The sequence below is a fragment of the Crinia signifera genome, chromosome 5 (assembly GCF_055691185.1).
Source record: "Crinia signifera chromosome 5, ASM5569118v1, whole genome shotgun sequence".
Classification (NCBI taxonomy): Eukaryota; Metazoa; Chordata; class Amphibia; order Anura; family Myobatrachidae; genus Crinia; species Crinia signifera.
The window spans coordinates 84,621,916-84,642,065 of record NC_139221.1 but is presented as its reverse complement, the minus strand read 5'-3'; the positions used below and the strand labels follow the sequence as shown (position 1 = coordinate 84,642,065).

General features: G+C 40.6%; 1 protein-coding gene across 2 annotated transcripts in view; it reads right to left on the bottom strand.

Annotated features, from left to right (window-relative positions):
- Positions 1 to 5,826: 5,826 nt before the first annotated feature.
- Positions 5,827 to 20,150, bottom strand: part of TGIF1 (TGFB induced factor homeobox 1) — a 29,399-nt gene continuing 15,075 nt past the window's right edge. Inside the window, exons 2-3 of one of the 2 annotated variants that reach the window (XM_083187572.1) lie at positions 10,286 to 10,512; positions 5,827 to 7,239 (exon numbers count right to left, since the gene is read on the bottom strand). In XM_083187572.1, the coding sequence (XP_083043698.1) occupies positions 6,664 to 7,239; positions 10,286 to 10,468 (759 nt within the window). In that variant the 5' untranslated portion in view covers positions 10,469 to 10,512 and the 3' untranslated portion in view covers positions 5,827 to 6,663. The remainder of the gene's footprint in view (positions 7,240 to 10,285; positions 10,513 to 20,150) is intronic. The other variant, XM_083187571.1, reaches the window with a different exon arrangement.

Below are 20,150 nucleotides of genomic sequence, written 5' to 3'. Positions count from 1 at the left end.
AGATTGGGTGTTTTGCAGCTGGAACAGGGCTGGTTGGTTAATAGCCTGCCAGATGCATTTTGTAATATCTGCACGCCGGGCACTTCTGTTGCAGGGAGACCAAGGTGCAGGGCACTGCAATTGTCTAGGCATTATGATACAATCAGGGCCGGTGCAAGGCACCGGAGCGCCCAAGGCGAGTCGGGGGGGGGGGGGGCGCCCCGGTGCCGGGGGGAGGGAGGTGGTACCTGTATAAAAAATTGCTGCCCCGGCGTCCCTGCAGTGCTGGGGCGGTATGGGGTGTCCGTGCCGTAGGGGTACCTGCGGCGCCGTCATGTGTATAAAGCTGGCTGTGGCCGGCGGGGTCCCTGTAGTGAATAGCAAATAACTAGCGCTTCCATTTACTACAACTTTGTTTCCTGTCCTGCAACCAAGGTCTTATCCATTGGGTTCGCAGAAGTACAGAATCCTGTGGGACACCACATGGCAGTGGCACTGGTGAAGAAGAGCATATTGCAAAATAAACTGTACAAACTGCTTTGAGAAATGATTTGAACCAGTTAGGACTGTGCTATTTACTCTGCAGAACTTCTTCAGGCTCTCGATTAGAGTACCATGGTGTAAAATGCTACAGAGATACAGAAAGATTCAGACAGAGCATCCAACTCTATCGGTCTCTTATAAAATCATTAAGCACACATACAAGGGCTATGCCTTTTAAATTCTAAAATCAAGAAAACATCATGTGTTGACAGACAGGTTCCTAGTGGAGGTGTAACCACCTCCTCTATAACCTTTCCTAGAAAAAAAGGGAAGGTTTGATACGGTCTTTAGTTGGTCATGAAGTCGGAGTCCAAAACTGAACCATTTACTCAGGTCACCACATGACATGCTGTGCTCTCCAGACTGACCTCTACGAATGTAAAACCCATTAAAGAATATTCTTTAGCAGTTATATTTATATTTTATCAGTTCTGCATCCATGGTTGGATTCCGAGCTCTCTTATGGAAATAATTAGAAAGAAAAAGAAGCAATGAATAGCATGTGCACATTAATTCACACATGTATTTCTATTCAATGTATGACATTCCCACAGTCTTAAATTTGCCTGTTGCTTCCTACTCAGGAATCGGAAAAAAATGTAAAAGATGAATTAATTGGAATATATCAGATTGCCATTAACTGAGATCAACATTGCACCAAATTCCCCAGGTAAAACTAGCAGAAAAGCATATATTTGTAATTCAAGATGGGCTGCAATACCTAGTATCAGTACAAAAAGAATCAACTTAGTAAAGTGAAGTGATAATACATTGGAAAAACTATGAAAAGCTTGTTCAAAAATATCTCTTGGGAAATCTGAAAATACGTTATTCATAGCTTTCATTATAAGCAGTTATAATTTTCAGATTAATGTTGCAAACATGCAGAATACAGTATTTACAGCCATGGCGAAAAGTCTTGAAAATGACACAAATACAAATTTTCAGTCTACTGCCTCAGTTTTTATGATGGCAATTTGTATATACTGCAAAAATCATAAAGAGTGATCCAATGAATTGCGAAGTCCTCTTTGCCATAACAATGAACTTGAATCCAAAAACATTTCCACTGCAATTCACCCCTGCGATAAAAGGCAGCTGACATGTTAGTAATTCTCTCATTAACACACAGGTGAGAGTATTGAGGAGGACAAGGCTGGAGATCACTATCATATGCTGGTTGAGTTATAAAAACAGCCTGGAAGCTTTAAAACAGGCATGTTCAACTATGGCCCTCCAGCTGTTGTGAAACTACAGGTCCCATCATACCTTGCCACAGTTTTGCTATTAGAGAATGCTAAAACTATTGCAAAGCATGCTGGGATGTGTAGTTTCACAGCAGCTGGAGGGCCAGCGTTGGACCTGCCTGCTTTTAAAGGAGGGTGGTCCTTGAAATCATTGTTCTTTCTCTGTTAACCGCAAGGAAATACAAGCAGTTATCATAGCTTTCTACTAAATGGGCTTCACAAGAATTCTGCTGCAAATAAGGTTGCACCTTATCCAGGCAATTAATAGATCATCAAGAAATGCAGAATAGTTGTGAAGACAGTTTCAGGGCACCCAAAAACATCCACAACAAGGGCCAAGAAGTTGATTCAGCTGTGGTATCCGGGCACCACCATTGCAGCTTGCTCAGGATGGCGGCAGGCAGGTGTTTATTTTCTCTGATGAATCCTCTTTCAGCTTGTTTGGTGCATTCTGGAAGAACACTGGTCCAGAGAAGGAAAGGTGAGTTCTACCATCAGCCCTGTGTCATGCCAACAGTAAAGCATCCGGAGGCAAGTTATGCATGGGAATGCTTCTCAGCCAAGGGGAGTGGCTTCGCTCACAATTTAGCATAAGAACACAGCCATGAAAAAAAGAATGGTACCAAAACATCCTCCTGGTGTCAAACAATGCCTTTTCCAGCATGATGGAGTACCTTACTATAAGGCAAAAGTGAGGCTTGTGGGACAAAACAATGACATTTTGGGTCCATGGCCAGGAAACTCTCCAGACCTAAATCCCATTGAGAACTTGTGGTCAATCCTCAAGAGGCCGGCGGACAATCAAATATCCACAAATTCTGACAAACTAAGCATTGATTAGGCAATAATGGGTGGCAATCAGTCAGTATGTGGTCCAGAAGTTGATTGACAGCTTGCCAGTGCCAATTAGAGTTTTTCAAAAAGAAGGGTCAACACTGCAAATATTGACTCTTTGCATAAACTGGTCGATAAAAGCATTTGACACTAATGAATTGAATGTCATTTTACTCCAACATACCATAGTAACATCTGACAAAAAGGTCTAACAACACTGAAGCAGCAAACTTTGTGAAAACATGCAACCAATTATAATATTAGTTTCGTACGTATTGAAAATTTAACCAGTCATAAATAATCTATACACCCAATACTTTTTGTTGCGCAGTGAACATTAGGGTCTTAAGTTCTGACTCAGAGATGGGACAGTTCACATTGCCACTGTGTCTTTGGACACAACAGTGATTTTAAAATACACTATGACGCAAGAGTCGTGTCCATAGACGCCTCCCGTCTGCTTCTGTGAGATGCAGCATCAGATCAATCTGCAAAAAATCGGCAGTGTGAGTGACATGGACGTTACTCAGATTGGCTGTCACAGCTCAGTAGCCAAGGTCAAGAAATTTACATTGGAAGACGCAGACCCCAGCCATGCCAGAAAATGGAAGCAACATGCTGCCATTTTCAGGAACCCTTGCCAATCCTGCCCCACCGCTAAATGGGTGCAACCTGTCAATTAGGGGTACTTATGTAGTATCTGGGCGTCCGATTTAGAAATCGGATCGGATCGCATGCGACCAAATCGTATGCAATGGTCAAGATTTTTCCATAGGATTCAATGTTAAAATGGTCTGAGTCCATTTTAACATAGAATTCAATAGGAAAAAGGGGTCTTTTTCCTTTCCCCACTATCCAAGTGGGCATGGAGTTGAATATAAACCTGTGGCGAGCGTAGCGAGCCACCGAGCCCGAAGCGTGGCGAGCCCCGCGAGGGAACACAGAATACTTTTTAAGAAATATGCGTTCGCTCGCCACGCTTCGGGCTCGGTGGCTCACTGCGCTCGCCACAGGTTTATATCCAACTCCATGCCCACTTGGATAGTGGGGAAATGAACAGGACCTTCTTAACATTGAATCCTATGCAAAATCGCATCGAATCGCATCGCATCTGATTGTATGCCTTAAGGTAAGGCATACAATCACAAAATCGGCAGCCCAGATACTACATAAGTACCCAATTAGGTCACTTTTTTTTTGGTAACTGCGAGAGTTCTGTCTGTAGAAGATCGGCGCATCCTGTGCATGCTCCAATCTTCTGACATATGGCCCGATTCAGACGTGCTTGCCGCAAATATTCGGAGCCCAGCGAGCAGGTAAACGCCACCCTGCCGAGCATCCTCGAATGATTTTCCCTCTGCTCGCAGTGCTGAGTAAGTCTAGATTCACTCGGTGCTGCGAAGGCCAGTGCTGAGGTCAGCGGTACTCCCTCCCAATTGACATGGAATTCCTGCGTTTTCTGGGACACTCCTGTGAAATGCCGCCAATAGTCCCCAAACACCCGGCGCCTGTCAATCCCCCTGCGATCGGCCAGAGAAGGCTAGCTTTGAATGGTCTTTTGCAAGGTGTCCCTGTCATGCGCACAGTGTACCATGCACAAGCGTGTTCTTTTGATAACAGTCAGGGATGCGAATTCGCAGCCCTGCATATGGGTCTGAATCAGGCCGATCGTACACAGACCATTGGATTTGTATACTACTATGAATCAGGTCTTTTGTTGTGGACCTCAATAGTTTATACATTTAAAATGGAAGGCTCTATCATTGCGACTTCTCAGTATAGACATCTAAGAGCTTGCCCAGATTTGTATTTAGGCATAACTTGCATACAACACATTGTAGGAGCAGGATGAGAAAACATTGCACCAATAGGCACAAAAACCATAGGATAATAGATCCTGGTGCAGGCCTCTTCTGTTCTGCCAAGCAGTAAAAAAATTGAAGGACACAAATAAAAATGCTGACATTTGGGTGGTCAGTAGATGACATGATCATACAAAGAATATTATTCAAAACAATCTCTCAGATCAGAAAGATAAAGACAACATTTGAGGAAAATTACCAATTGGAAGGAATAGGTTAATGAGTCTGTGTGCCCTGAAAGTCCACAGAATATGACATACTTGTCCCCACCTAAATCTCAGTTCCCATGATTGTCTATATTCATAAATAGAAAAATTGTCACTAAGAAGCTAGTCAGCAATAATCACTCTCTAGTCAAGTCCCAGGCTGTAAGCTTTGAGATAATGGAAACAGAAACAGCGACGGTGAAGGGAATGGGTCTTGCATGATGGTAGATGCCCGAAATCCAAGTGGTTCTAAAAGTTGGGACCTCATTCAACTTGGATTGCTTCTGCAATCAGCAATTCTTGATGGTGGAGGAAAGGCATATACACAGGACCCATCCAGCCCAAGTACAGGATGTGTCTTGCAATCACGTAGAAAAACTGAAAATGCTTCTGCCTGTTTGATAGGAAGAAGCGTTCATGGGGAGGGACAGTTGGGGGCAGGTGGCGTTTCTGGAAACGGGTGAGTCTTGCCTCAGTTGTCCAGTAGTGGCCAGGCTAAGAAATGCTTGAGATTAGATTTAAGGTGGCCATACACCTACAGATTTATCTTCAGATCAGGCTGGTTGGAACAAAAACCTGGTTATGGAGGAGAGAAAATGACAGTTGACCATTTGCTTGGAAATGCTGGAAAACTGACAAACTGTCATTCAGAAATTACCAGATTTTTGTTCCAACCAGCCAGATCTGAAGATAAATCTGCAGGTGTATGGCCACCTTAAGACACCACAACTAAAGGTCACAAGGTTGCTTTTAAACCGATCAACTCCTCCCGCATTTGCATTGCTTAAAGATCACATATGCTAAACTGCTGTGAGCAACTTGTCATTTGCGATCCTAATTAGGCCCTTGATCGGAATAAAAGTAAGCCATTTTGTATTCCAGTTCCAAAGAAGCATCGCTTTCGTATTAATCAGTTATGATAAAACGTGGGGGATTTAGGAAAACTATTCTACAGTTAACAGAAACAAAGTTGCACATACTGTAGCAATAAATCTCAATGGATGTAATTTTCTACAGTGTACTACTAGAATGACAGGATGGAATTGCTTTTACTCTAGAGACCACCTACAGATGTGTTGCAATGTGACTGACGCAATCCACAAAAATTACATTTTTGTTTTTACTAACATAAAATAAAAACACACTACACTTTGATTTGTTATTTTCTATATTACAAAAAAACATACAAAAAAAATAATACATGTCAAAGAAACAAATCTTTACATAGCAGTTAATATTCCAGATAGGAATGGTATCCAGTTACATGGTATTCTAATGCCATTCCCAGGTAACAAAAACACACAATCTTACATTAAACAAAATATTTTATTATATATTGGGTGAAAAAAAAAATGTGGTAGACAGTATGCGAGCATTTTCTGCTGCTCTGGAATGATAAAAAAGGTATGTTTCTTTCTAAATATTGCACAGTTTGAAAGGTACCAAAAATGATAATAAAAAAAGTCACAATCTTGGGAAATTTCTCACATTTCAGCAAAATCTACCAAGAAACGTAAAGCATGTTGTTTCTACAGTAGCTCCATCCTTAGAAACATTGGAATGAAATATACAGTATAGTCATTATGTAGGTGTAATTATATAATATATACAATTACACAAACACGTTATCAGTTCTCCTTCACCCCTGAGTTTTGTGTTAAGTTACGCAAGAAAAAAAAAAAAAAGTTGAATGAGCCAATGGCAACTTTCTGAACAGAATATCCTTAGATGGCAATGGAGAACCTCACAAAGTCAAAAGCTGTAATCACAGTTTATATTTATAGGGGTCATTAAAAATAAAGTAACAAAAGAAAAAAAAAAGTCCTAAGTTGAAAAGGGGTAAGACCTCTGTGTCAAGAAAGCTTCACTTTGACAATCCCGTGTGCAAATAACACGAATAAAAAAAAAAAAAAGTATCAAATAATGCAAACTGTCTGATAACCTGGGCAGTTCAAAAGAAATGTTCAGAACACTTTTGACACATGGAAAAAGTTAGGACATCAGTTTTGACTGGAGTTCCATTTCTGCAGCTTGTTTGAGAGCAACGTCGACCAACAACTGGAAGCCACTGAAATCCTGATTGTGATCCGGTGGGGTGGGTGGAGGAGTGTTGAAAAGTCCGCTCTGTGCAGTTGTATTTTGTCCTGGCTTAATAGTGTCTTCATGGCATACAAGCGAGGTCTCTGTTAGGATGTTTGCCTCGGTCTGCTGCTGGCCTGGGATTTGTCCAGCATTCAACACATGGGTGAAGTTGAAAGGAGCATCATTTAGTGATGTTACAGTGGTATGACAGATCACGGAGGGGCGAGCCAGGAGAGATTGCTGAGACGACAGCTGAGAGGCCAGTAACTTCCCCGAGTTCTGGTTAGATCCCGTCGTACTGAAATGAAAGGAGTTTTCGTCTATAGTGGGAATATAGGGCTTTGCCCCTGTTGGAGAATCCATCTGGATCACGTCAGTAATTTTGGCTCCCTTTCGAGAAATAGTGAACTGATTAGGGTCCTTTCCATCTTTTCTTAGCATATCGGGCAAAAGTCTGCGCCGTGCATTGATGAACCAGTTACAAACCTACAAAAAAAAAAAAAAATACAAAAAGAGTTATTTTAATTCATCATTGCTTTAGTGTTAGCTACAGGATAAATTGACAAGATAGTTAATGGGTAATAAAAGTAAAACGTATATACTACATGATTAATTCACAAATACCTTTACATAAAGCCCATTAATTAAACTAAAAGCACAGCAATTAACGATGTGTATCTCAATAATATAAAATAAACATTTTATAGTGTTTTCGCTAAGCTCATTTTGCAGTGCGCCGCACCCTGCCCATTTTATAATCTACTGAATGCGCCCTGCCCTTGCTGTGTCCTTCAGCTCTGAAACAATACCCGCCCCCCGCCACAGTGGCGGTTCAGCTGCCCCCTCTGCACTGACATACCGCTGAGGATTTTGCTATCCACAGCTGTCAGCTCTTCCAGCTCCTCCCCCCACCCCGGCGCTAACATATCACTGAACTCTGAGAACTGATAGCAAGCGGCTGTCAGTCATCTCTACAAGCCGACTAAGCTCCCCCTCTAGCCGCGTAGAGGCAACTGCATGTCTTATGAGACAGGAGGGCTGAGTTTGAGGAGGGGAGGAGTTGGATGTGCCCTGCTCTGTAGTCAGCACCCTGTACCAAAAACATTCTAAAGTAAACAGTACTTTACATGCAAGTTTGCCAACCTGAGTTAATATTTATGGCAATTCCTTAAATTCGTAACATTAAGCTATTTTTTTTTTTATTATTACTTTTGCTATATAGAGATTCTAACAAGAGTAAAGGTAGTTTCAGAGGTTGGCCACAGGGGGTGTCAATTCTGTAAACAAGTGAAACATCAGTGATTTAAAAGGAGGATATGTATTAAAATGAAGTGAGAAAGTAACAACCAATAGTCATTTTCAAGACAGCCTATAAAATGACAGCCACAAGCTAATTGGTTCTTTATCTCTCCCTCAAAGGTTTAAGAAATCTTGCCGAATTATAGTTGCACATGCGCATAACTTATAGTCACAAGAATGCAGCCTATACTGTACCTTCATTAGGAAAAGGTACTTTTAAATACTTCATGTGAGTGTACACAGCAGTATCGGTTTTGGCAACTCTGCCTACCGGTTTTGTAGCATTTGGCAATCGGTTAAGGATTCAATTGTTCTACAAATGATCTCTGACTAATAACATATCTCCACACAGGTCCCAGTTCTTGAATTATACTTCTGAAACAAGTCTCCCTTAAACACAAAGCATTAGACTAGACTGACTAGACAAGCATTGCTAGACTGATACACAAAAATCGCCCTGCGTTGTAAAGCCTGGGGATCATCACATTCAAAAAGCAGCTGAAGGCTTTACTTTTTTTTTTTTTTTTAAATGTTTGTTGCATGTTATTTCCCATACCTTAGGCTAATGGTGGGAAGATTTCCTTTGAAACAAGATGCTGTTTGTCTTCCAGCAGAGAGGGCAGTGACTCACAGAGGCTGCTGAACTTAATGTGCTACCAGGAATGTCTTCTATTGCCTTACTCTACCTCTACGTTAACCCTTATTACACTGCCGAGAAAGAAAATCCTGTATGCTTTGGATAAACGGTGAAACCGAGAAGAGAAGGCGTTCCCTGTATTTGCTAATCCAGTCTGTTGGCTTTAAGGCTAGTGGGGGGCATATGCCTTAATGCTTGGGGAGAGATCAAATACAGCTCCTCACATTCAGCAATATAAAACATTTTTCCCTATTACAAAAAAAAAAAAAAGGGTGGTTTCAAATATTTAATTGTGCCCGATTTTCCAGAGTGATATTTAAATGCCTGTTTAAAGGGTGACTTTTTGCACAGTCAACTCGCCGCCCCTGCGCATACGCACCTGAACGGGGCTATATTTTAATAAAAAGCAAGAAAGCAGTAAGCCAGGATATGGTGGCAAGGCCTGGTTATAGGAACAGTGCTCTGCACAGTTAAGGAGTGCAGCAGTGTACTACTTGTTTACCAGCCAGATCCTACTTAGAAGTGTGTCAAACAAGAGGATATGGCATTTCCTGGGGTGGCAGCCAGCTACAGGAAACAGAATTGTTCCATATATTCTGACAGCTTCACCATAGAATCACTGTAAATGAAGAAGTGTGTACATTGTGCACTGTCAGTCATTCTGCTGCTCATACCCAGCACGTATTAGGTTTGTATCTTTATAAAATAGAACCATAAAAACTACAAAGAGGTGTGCTATTACATGGCATGATAAACTAAGGAGGCAAATCAGCTACCATCAAGACCACGTAACAGGGTATATGCAGGCAGGAAAGTCTTTTTTATTTTATCTTGCACGCCACAGAAAAGTGAGCCACAAACCAGACTTCTTCACTGCAATGGCTGGCACTCTGGGCAGATGGATCCTTGTGCTGAATTCAAATGGCCCCTTACAATGAAACAAAACTTAAGGCCCACAGGCATTGGGCGACTTTGAGCTGAAAGTCGCTCAAAACAGCATGTTTGAGCGGCTTTCAGCTCAAAGCCGCCCAGCGTGTATGCCTCGGCGATGAGCGCTGCTGCACACTCTTGCATCAACCCCGGGAAAGCAGTTTATCTGCTGGTAATACCAGCAGATGAGTGGCTTTGAGGAAGGTTTTGAATACCTCTGCGCTATGCAACGCCATCCTCCCCACTCCATCGGTGCCGGGCAGTGGGAAAGTCACTCAGTGTGTATGTACTGAGCGGCTATCCCCCCCCCCCCCAGCAATGTAAATGATCATCGCTGTCCATTCAGGCTGGGCTTAGTCGCCCAGTGTGTATGGACCTTAAGTAGAATTAAAAGTTTTAGTAACTAGATATTAACACATTACTTACATTATATACACACATCTACATTTCTAGATGTGTATATAAAGCAAGTAACATGTTTATAAAACCGGAGTACCTGGAGGAAACCGGCGCAAGCACGGGGAGAATATACAAACTCCGCACAGTTAGAGCCATGGTGGGAATCGAACCCATGACCTCAGTGCTGCCCCACTTAACAGTGAGATCGATAGATAGAAACTTTTGTCTTTCTCATAGCAACAGGAATGACATATTGCTAGTACATACCTGTAGTGTGGAGAGGTGCGTTTGCCGAGACAGGAGAGCTTTCTCTTGCTCAGAGGGGTACGCATTGTAGCGATGTTCATATAGCCAGTCTCGCAGAATTTGGACTGACTCTTTAGGTAGGTTTCCACGCCTCCTTCTTTTCCCTGAGCCAGCAGTGGAAGAGAGGTCCAGCGGAATATCCATACCATCATCATCCTCTGTCTCACTTCCTGATAGAGGAACTAAACCTAGAGGAAAACAAAAAACAGATCATTAGAACAATATTAGATAAATACATTAATAATAAGTGGTCCTCTTAAGGGCCATTCCATGGTCACATATTGGACATTTGTACAAGTTTCAACACATCAATTTTGTACAAAAAATGAAGTAAAAAAAAAAAAAGGATAGATGTAATATCCAAGTGTCTAGTCTTACATTCTCTGATATACTAAATACAATGGACCAGATGCCTCAAGCTTCAAAAAGTGATACAATGGAAAGTGATAAACTGCCAGCCAATTAGCCATGTCACAGGCTAATATGAAATGTAACCCTAATATAGGTTTACATAAGTAATAAGGATAGATAGATATATATATATATATATATATAAGATATAGAGAAATGGGCACTCACCCATTTTGCAAAAATGGGCCACAGTGTGGCAAGCCTTCGATGCATGTTGATAGATCACATCCCAAAACCAGTGAGAGGTGGCGATAGGGACACCATGCTTAAGAAACGTGAAGCTAAATGGATCTTTGAATTGGGCACGATTGCCCCTAAAGGCCTAAATGAGGCAAATCCACTGTCCATCTTTTTGCGTTAAATAACCTCTGATACCCTTTTCCCGTTTTTTCATTTTTATGGTTATGTTTCCAGTTGCCTTGGTTTGGATTTTTGTTTTTTTGAAGTTGGATTTGGTGTCTCCAGGTCATTCTTTATGTATTTTTTATGTACTGTTTATGTTTTAATTTTTGTATATATATGTATATATTTATTTATATAATTTTTGATGTCACTACACCTGGTGTTTATGATATGCTTGTCTCACATCTGCAATATTGTGAGATGATACTCTCTGAAGTGGTATGCACCCCCCTTGGGGTATTTTGTTTATAAATTTCTTAAAACTAATTTTTCTATAAAAATATAAAATTATCTAAACAGTATAAAATATAAAACAACAAAAATAGCATACGATTGCATATCTTTTGTATATACATTTCTTTAGTGTCACTTGGTTGTGCTGTTTCGTGTGTCAACAAGTGGTGGCACATGGATATTTCATTTTGATGTGTATCTATTTATATTATATTTTTTCTTTTTCGATATTTTTTGTATATATAATAATTTTTTAATGTTTTCTTTATAATTTGTTCATTTTTTCTTTATATTTTGCCAGTATTAGTGAGGCCACCCGGGCTGGTTTATTAATACCACAACATCTTAAATGTTCCTTGTCCCCCGATGTCCGATGCTCTTTAATCCCAAGCCGCGTTGTCATGACAACTAAAACTGTTTGTATACTACAGTGTTGTGCGCTATGTATGACACACGCTAGTCCTATTTCCGGTCTAGCGCAGCTGACGTTGAGAACTGTGACACGCGGAAGTTCCCCGCGATACGAGCGGGTGGAACGCAGATTCTACTTCCGGTCCAGCGGGACTGGAGCGTTTAGCGCTAAACAGCGCTTCTATTGTTTTATGTCACCAGTTGTTTTAGTATGGTACTATTCATTATGCCTATGTTCATTAGCGAAGTTAATTAACTGCCTGAACCTTATGTATATGCCTCAAACGCATTATGGTACCAATTTTGATGTTGCACCAGGAAGTGCAGTGATCACTTCCTGTGAGATGGTATTTAAACTGGCCCGGTGAGGCTGTACAGTTGTATCTCCTCCATGGATGGATACCAGGTTGCCTGTTGGTTGGGTATGATACTTGTTATTTATGTTGACATTTTCCTGATGACGATCCTTTGATCGAAACGTCACGTCACGTCGGATGTATTTTCATTTCATGAATAAATTTTTCTGCTGAATTTAAGACCTTGGTGAGTGCCCATTTCTCTATATCTTATATCCCTGTGATGTTCATTCATCTGTTGGAGCACCCCCTATGATAACAATCTACCTTGAGTGCGGACTCTCCTACATATATATATATATATATATATATATATATTAATATTTTATTAGGTCTTGTTTATTTTTGTAACTGGTATATGGATATGTGGTATTGTAAACTGTATAGTTATGTTGTCTTTATATACATTAATGAGGCAATTACAGTATAACACTGTGCTTTATATAAATGTAACATTGGTGGCAGTGGAAAGTTCCAGAGCCTCTCATGCATCAGCTGTCTACCAAACAGCTGATCATGTAAAAGGCAGTTGAAAAAGGCAGTTGTAGGTAGGAGGGCAGGAGATGGGAAGGATAGGCGCTGCCATCGCTGTCAATCATGGAGAGTGCTGAGCGCTGCTGTGTCTTTCTACGCTAAAAGAGTGAGCGCTGCTGTGCCACTGACAGGCTGAGCACTGCTGTACCTTTGAAAATACTGTTGCTGACTGGAGAGCAGCTCCGCCCGCTGAAGTGCTGCTGCTGGAAGCAGTGGGAGGAGGGAGCAGGCCACTGACATTTCTGTTTAGCTACCTGACGCTGAAGCCACCTCCTAAGGTAGGAGCTGATTGGCTGGTTTATCACTTTTTGAAGCTTGATACATCTGGCCCAATATCACAAATTTTAGTGTCACATGCAGGATAAACCAAGTACACCACTGTTTTGCTTTTTAAAAGTTTTTTTTTTTTTTCATTTTTTTTTATTATATATAATTTTTTTATTTGACAGTTATTCACAATACATAAAAAAAAGACAAATTTAAAATCCAGTATCACTTCATCTCGTATACATTTCTAAGATACAGACCACCATTTTTCCCCTTTCTTAAAAGGGCGGTTCTTCATCTATTGTTTCTTGTCTAAACCAGTTTGTGTCTAATGCTGGGTACACACCAGGACGACTAGGGCCCGATCAGCACAATCTAGATCCGATTCCGATCAATTGGATGCAGATTGTGTGCTGATTGGGCCCTTTTCTGAGCTGGTGTGGAGCGATTCCGATCCGATGCGCGGTCCCGCGGGTCGGTCGGTCGTTATTGAGATCCTACCTGCTGCAGGTAGGATCTCAATGACGACCATACAACCGGGTGCGGGTCGCCATCGGATCGGACCCGCTCACGGTGCACATCGTGAGCGGGTCGTGCCCTCCCGCGTCATCGTGAGCGGGTCGGACGAGACACTGACGACCCGCTCACGATGTGCATCGTGAGCAGGTCGTCCTGGTGTGTACCCTACATCAGAGTGAGTTCCTCACTGCATTTTTTAAGGATATTGATGTTGTTTTTATATATGGTAACCATGTTTCTATGAAATTCTTAGTTAGCTTCTCTTTATTTGTTGTTGTTTCTGTCCAATCCATACAGAATAAGTATGTTATTCTAGGGTGTACCAAGACCATGTGGGTTGGAGTAGTATCAATCCATTGTGCTAGTATCGTTTTCTTGGTGGCAGCAGCTAATTTAATGAGTAATTTCCTAGTGTGTGGTGTGTGAGTGTTTTGCTCCTGGGCTGAATACAACCCCCAAAAGACCCATTTTTTCGTGATTTTAAAATCTATTTTTAGGGTCTGTTTTATGAATTTTTTCATTTTTTAATTTCAGAATTCCCCTTAACTTTTTTTTGCAGAAAACCAACAAGAAAGAGCTTTAAAAGGTTTAAAACAATTGTAAAGTGCAACGGAATCTGCTGCGCTAAATAAGAAACTGTAAATAAATAAATTAATGTAAGTCTAATGATACACAGCTATAGATTTTATTTTTTTTAACAGTGTCACTTATGGGACATTTTCACTATTTTTCATTAAATGGTTCCACTGTGTACACACAGTACAATTTGACATTCGATTTGGACTATATAGTCAAAACTGAATCAGGATTGCATAGACATCGAATGGAGATAGAACATGTTTTTAAACTTTCGGTACTTGTGAGTTATCCGGGCTGCCGATTTCTAAATCGGGTCGGATCGGGCACATCGCATCGCATGCGACCATCGGATGCGATGCGATGACCCGATTTTTCCATAGGAATCAATGTTAAAATGGACTGAGTCCATTTTAACATGGAATTCAATGGGAAAAAGGGGTCCTTTTCATACCCCTACTATCCAAGTGGGCATGGAGTTGGATATAAACCTGTGGCGAGCGTAGCGAGCCACCGAGCCCGAAGCGTGGCGAGCGTAGCGAGCCCCGCGAGGGGACACAGAATACCGTCCGCTCGCCACGCTTCGGGCTCGGTGGCTCGCTACAGGTTTATATCCAACTCCATGCCCACTTGGATAGTAGGGGTATGAAAAGGACCCCTTTTTCCCATTGAATTCCATGTTAAAATGGACTCAGTCCATTTTAACATTGATTCCTATGGAAAAATCGGGTCATCGCATCCGATGGTCGCATGCGATGCAATGCGATATCGCATCGCATCTGATTGTATGCCTTAACTTAAGGCATACAATCAAAAAATCGGCAGCCCAGATAACTCACAAGTACCAAACTTTCTATTCCGATGCACGCTCCCATGCAGCTGAAATCAAAAAGCCAAATAGACAGTGCAGCAATGACTATGTATGAATTGTATGTATATAGCACATGAGTTAGCAAAGATTACATCTTACCATGTGTACACACCATTAAAGTATTTTTTAAACGTTCACACAAATGTTTGTGTCAGAAGGCCCTCTCCAAACTACAATCAGCTATTAAAATAATACTAATACTAAATTTCCAAAAATAGCAGACCGGGTGGGTAGCTTGCTAAAGCAGCCTATAGCCTCTTCATTGGCGTTTTCAGTCTCAAGCATTTAAATAACACAACAAAAGTCTGAGTATGGGATTTTGTTCGGCTAGAACAGACAGGCTTATCTCAAATATCTCTATTTGAAATGATTCTGTTTATACATCTGTCAGTTCTTTTATTAGCTCTTGCATATTGCTCCTCTACACCCACCCCTTACTGTGGTGCAGCAGAATGCAGCTATTCATCGAAAACTAAACCTGGTTTAAAAGTATTAACATTAATCAATCACGTAGGATGCTTAGACCTCTATTGTGTAGCTGGTAAGTGACAGACACGGTCTCTAAACTCTCTTCTCCATGACCGACCCCTGAGACAGGCAGGCACATTAAAACCAGATTTTGAGATTCTATTTTTTTTATTTCAGCAAAATTACTATAATAATATATATAATGTAGAACACAATAAACACGCTTGAGAGGTATAGTTGATCATGTGATATATCTGTATCGCATGATCGACAATACCTCTTGAGCGTGTTTATTGTTTTAATGAGGGACACGATCATTTTAATCTGATCATTTTCAAAAAATGCAACCACAACACGTGCATTAAGACGGTGTTATTTAATTATGGTGCGCATTTATTAATAAATTATATTCTTATCACTTGTTATGAATGATAAATGTTGCTGCAGCCAAACATCTCATGTCATGTGTTTGAAAAATGACAGCTTATCATTCATAACAAGTGATAATAACTCATTCATTGATAAATCTGCATCCAGTGGCGGTTCCAGAGGAGGGGCTGTAGCACAGTCCAAAATACAAATAGGGGAGCCACACCAACTGTCATTCAAAACTGACTCACTGGCAGTTGGTGTGGCTCCCCTTTTTGAATTTTGGACTGTGCCGCAGACCAACTACCTGCCCCATATACAGTGTTTAAAAAAATAAAAATAAAGTGCCTTTGTCACCTGTTTTACTCACACAAATCTGAAACAGCAGATTAACTTGTTATTCCTTTAAACATTCAGGATATAAATGGTAAAAGGCACAAGTGTTTGTTTTACCAGTTGAATCCAACTATTTCAAGAGGCAAACAACAATGGAAGTATTCTGTTCTTTTTATTGCATTAATTCAATTTTAAACCGTCCATCAAAGGAAAAAAGTACACACCAGATACATAACACACACACACACACACACACACACACACACTGTGATTCAATCAAACCCAGAAGGGACACAAGTGGCAGCTAACCTGTAGTCTGAATGCCTTCACAAAGTCACTGCAGTAAACACTGCATGCCTGATTACACTATTGTTTTCAGTGACAACACAATGCCAGGGGCAATATTTCTGGTAGAAAATGACAACGCTCAAAACATTCAATAGCAGCACTGAGCGCTAGCTTTGTCTGCCCTGTGATATGGCAAGCTGCCTGCAGACTGAATGCATCAGCTAGTGGTTGAAACTCGCACAGAGCCAACAGCTGCAGAGAAGGTGACACAAAATGAAGTGTGAAGAGAGGGTGGGCCAAACACTCCCAATGCAGCATAGCAGAGTCTGTTACCTATAGCAACGGTGTGAAACAGTATTGTGCCACGGGAAATCAAGCATAGCTAAGTCTTCTCAACTAAAGCTCACAGTTACCATGTTTAGTTCACTATTATTGGAGTATAATAAAGTTAACTAAACCACTTGCTTTAAAAGTGGAATTATCCTTTAAAAAAAAAAGTAATTTCCACTGTTTAGGTCTATGAGCAATAGTGATGTCATTTTGGACAGCCCTGAGGGATGGATCAAGATGGTTGGAAAACATAAATCAATCAGCTGCTTACTGAGCTCTTTAAATTGAGTACAATTTAGTCACTCAAACAGACAAGGTTCAGAGCTTTGTGAATGGTCTGAGTCAGTACTGTCCAAATGAACTGAGCTTTGGAGAGAGGTAAAGTGGAAAAAGATAAAGGACAATCCAATTAGCTCTTAACTGCCATGTTACAGACTGGGCAGATTTATTATAAAGCCTTTAAAAGAGAGAAACGCAAGGGTGATAAAAAGTGATAAACATCTATCCAATCAGCTCCTAACTGCCATGTTATAGGCTATTTGAAAAATGACAGTTTAGATCTGATTGGATGAATGTTTATTACTTTATCACCCTTGCATTTATCTCTTTTTAAAGGCTTATCACCAGCGTGAATCTCTTTTTAAGGCTTAATATGGCTGCTCCGGTGTTTCAAAAGTGACAGTTATGGGGCCTACTCACGGGGAGATGCGGTGAGCGTTCTGATCGATGCTGGATCGCTCAGCAAGATTGTTCAGCGCACAGCGATGTGTCAGTGCTGTGCGATCTGTCAGGGATAGTGAAAGGGGATAGTGAAAGGGGATGCGGTCACTGCCAACAGCAATAATAGACCTCTTATAGTGTGTACACACAGTCCGATTTCTTTTCCGATGTTGACGATATAGTCAACATCGGATCGGATGCAGATCGCAAGGGTTTTAACCCTTCCGATCCCGATGCGCGTTCACGTATCGGAAGCCAGAAAGTCTTGGCTGCCTTGTCTATATAGTGCAGATCTGCACTATATAGTCAAGATTGGATGCAAATCGGATGTGCCTTAAGATCCTATCCACGATCCGATCGGATCGTGGATAGGATCTTAAGGCACATCTGACCGTGTGTACACACCATAAGACCCAGACATTCAATCCAAGTATTGAACACGAATAGTTTTCCTATACAGTATGTTATTTATCATAACTTGACAAGAGATAAACTTGTGAGAGATAATAGGTCTATTTACTAAACCATGGCAAGAGAGATAAATTACCAACCAACCAGCTCCTGTCATTTTTGAAACACAGCCTGCAACATGGCAGTTTGGAGCTGATTTGCCGGTACTTTTTCCTCTCTCCATTCTATCATTTTTTAAAGTTTTTGAAATATATTACCAGCCAATCCGCTCCTGTCATTTTTCAAACATAGCCTGTAAAATTAAAAGAAGCCACTGATTGGCTGGTACTTTATCGCACGATTGTATCTCTCTGCAAGCTTTGAAGGATACACCTCTTGGTCATAAACATATGTACGCATGTGGTCATTACTGTCAGAGATCCTGCTACCCTCAGCTGGAGCAAAGGGCTACAATGAATACCGCCCAATGTCTTTGGCCAGCTTAGGTGTTGCACTGTGAAAGTTGCAGTAACCATCTTCAAGTTAGTACCCACCTGCCAAACTCTTAAACAGCACAAGGAAATATATAAACACATAATAAAGAACAAGTGCTTTCTGTCTAGCACAACAGGAAACACCGTAGACCAAAAACACAAGTAATCATGGTTCTTATCAGGTGAGTAAGTAAATACTAAACTCAAAGCAATGCAGCTTTCTTTCACAAGATGTGTCATTATGAATTGTTACTTGTGCTGGTCACAGCCATGTAGAAGCATTAAGGTTATCTGTGGCCAGGTGAAAAAGAACAGACAGCCATTTATTCCGCAGAGTCAACACAAAGGCTATAAGCCAAAGTACAACCACTTGGAAAGTATTTTGTTACTTGTATACTTTTACTCAAGCGGCTGTTTAGAGTATAAGCACATTTTAGGTATTTTTCTGCATAGGCATTGCATTCAGAGATATAAAATGTGCATGTGCACTTTGACAAAGTGTATTTACAAACCAATTTAATGATACACAGAAAAAAAATGAAGTTCATTAAGAGTCTGCAGGATTACGTATGAGGTAATTACAATCAATTAGAAAAGTGAACTACATTGAGTCACAGGTGATACTATTAGCTGGTCCTGAACACTGAATCTATGCCAGCAGGCAATACTGCATATACAATAATATATATATATATATACAATAATATATATATATATATATATATATATATATATATATATATATATATATATATATATATATATATATATATATTATACAACAATATCCTATAGATGACCTTTGAACTAAAAGTTGTCAACAGATGTCATTACATATGATGAGGGGATGTGTTTACAAAAGCATGTGCTTATTGTGCGCACATGACAATGAGCAACAAATTGCTACACTTGTCGAAATATATATATATATATTATATATATATATATATATATATATATATATTTCATTCAGGATTTACCAAGTATTCGATAATTCGAGCACAAAGGGTACAGAGATGTACAAAGCACTAGCAAGTCAAAATTCTGTTAAATTACAAAGTGACAAGGCAGAAGCGGTCAGTATACTGCAAGACAAGCAGCATGGGACACGTCAAACATTATGCCAGCCCTACATATATATGATTTTGTTGATCTCACCAGGAAAGTCACCATGGATGACATCATAAAGAATTCTGCTGGGCAGCTTATCTGACAGTGAGCTGTTGGGCAATGAATGGCTTTTCACAACAGGAGTCTCAGGGACTTTCCAAAATAGCAAAGTCTTATATTCCCCTTCAGGGATCTGCGGGAACTGCTAGACAAGAGTGCTTCAGCATGTCACAAGCAATACCTTAACTTTCACCAATGTTACAGTACGGTGCACATTATTACCCAATAGACAAAACCTTACCAAAGCAAGAGTGAAATACCACTGATTGTGACTGTTCACACCGCTTACCAAGTGAGCAATCATTACACACTGAAGCAAAAAAACTTTTTTTTTTTTATTACCACAGTCCACACAAAAGACCAAACATGTCTATATAGCAGGGGGTGAGGGGATAGCAAGTCTTTTGTTTCATCAACTGTCTGAAAAGTTTCAAGCATCTGCAAGCACTTTCTCACATCCTGACCTGTCAGCAGCACTGCCCCTCCCTGTCACCCTGTTCCTCTCCTTACAACGTTCCCTGCTGTCTTCTCTAACTGCACAATGCTGAGCACACACAATGCAGCTCACATGGCACATGCAGTCATATACTCAGCATTTTCTCTGCAAACCAAAAAAAATAAAAAAAAGTTTCAACTTTTGCATGTTCTAGGGAAGCATAACATTCTGCCAGGCTGAGGAG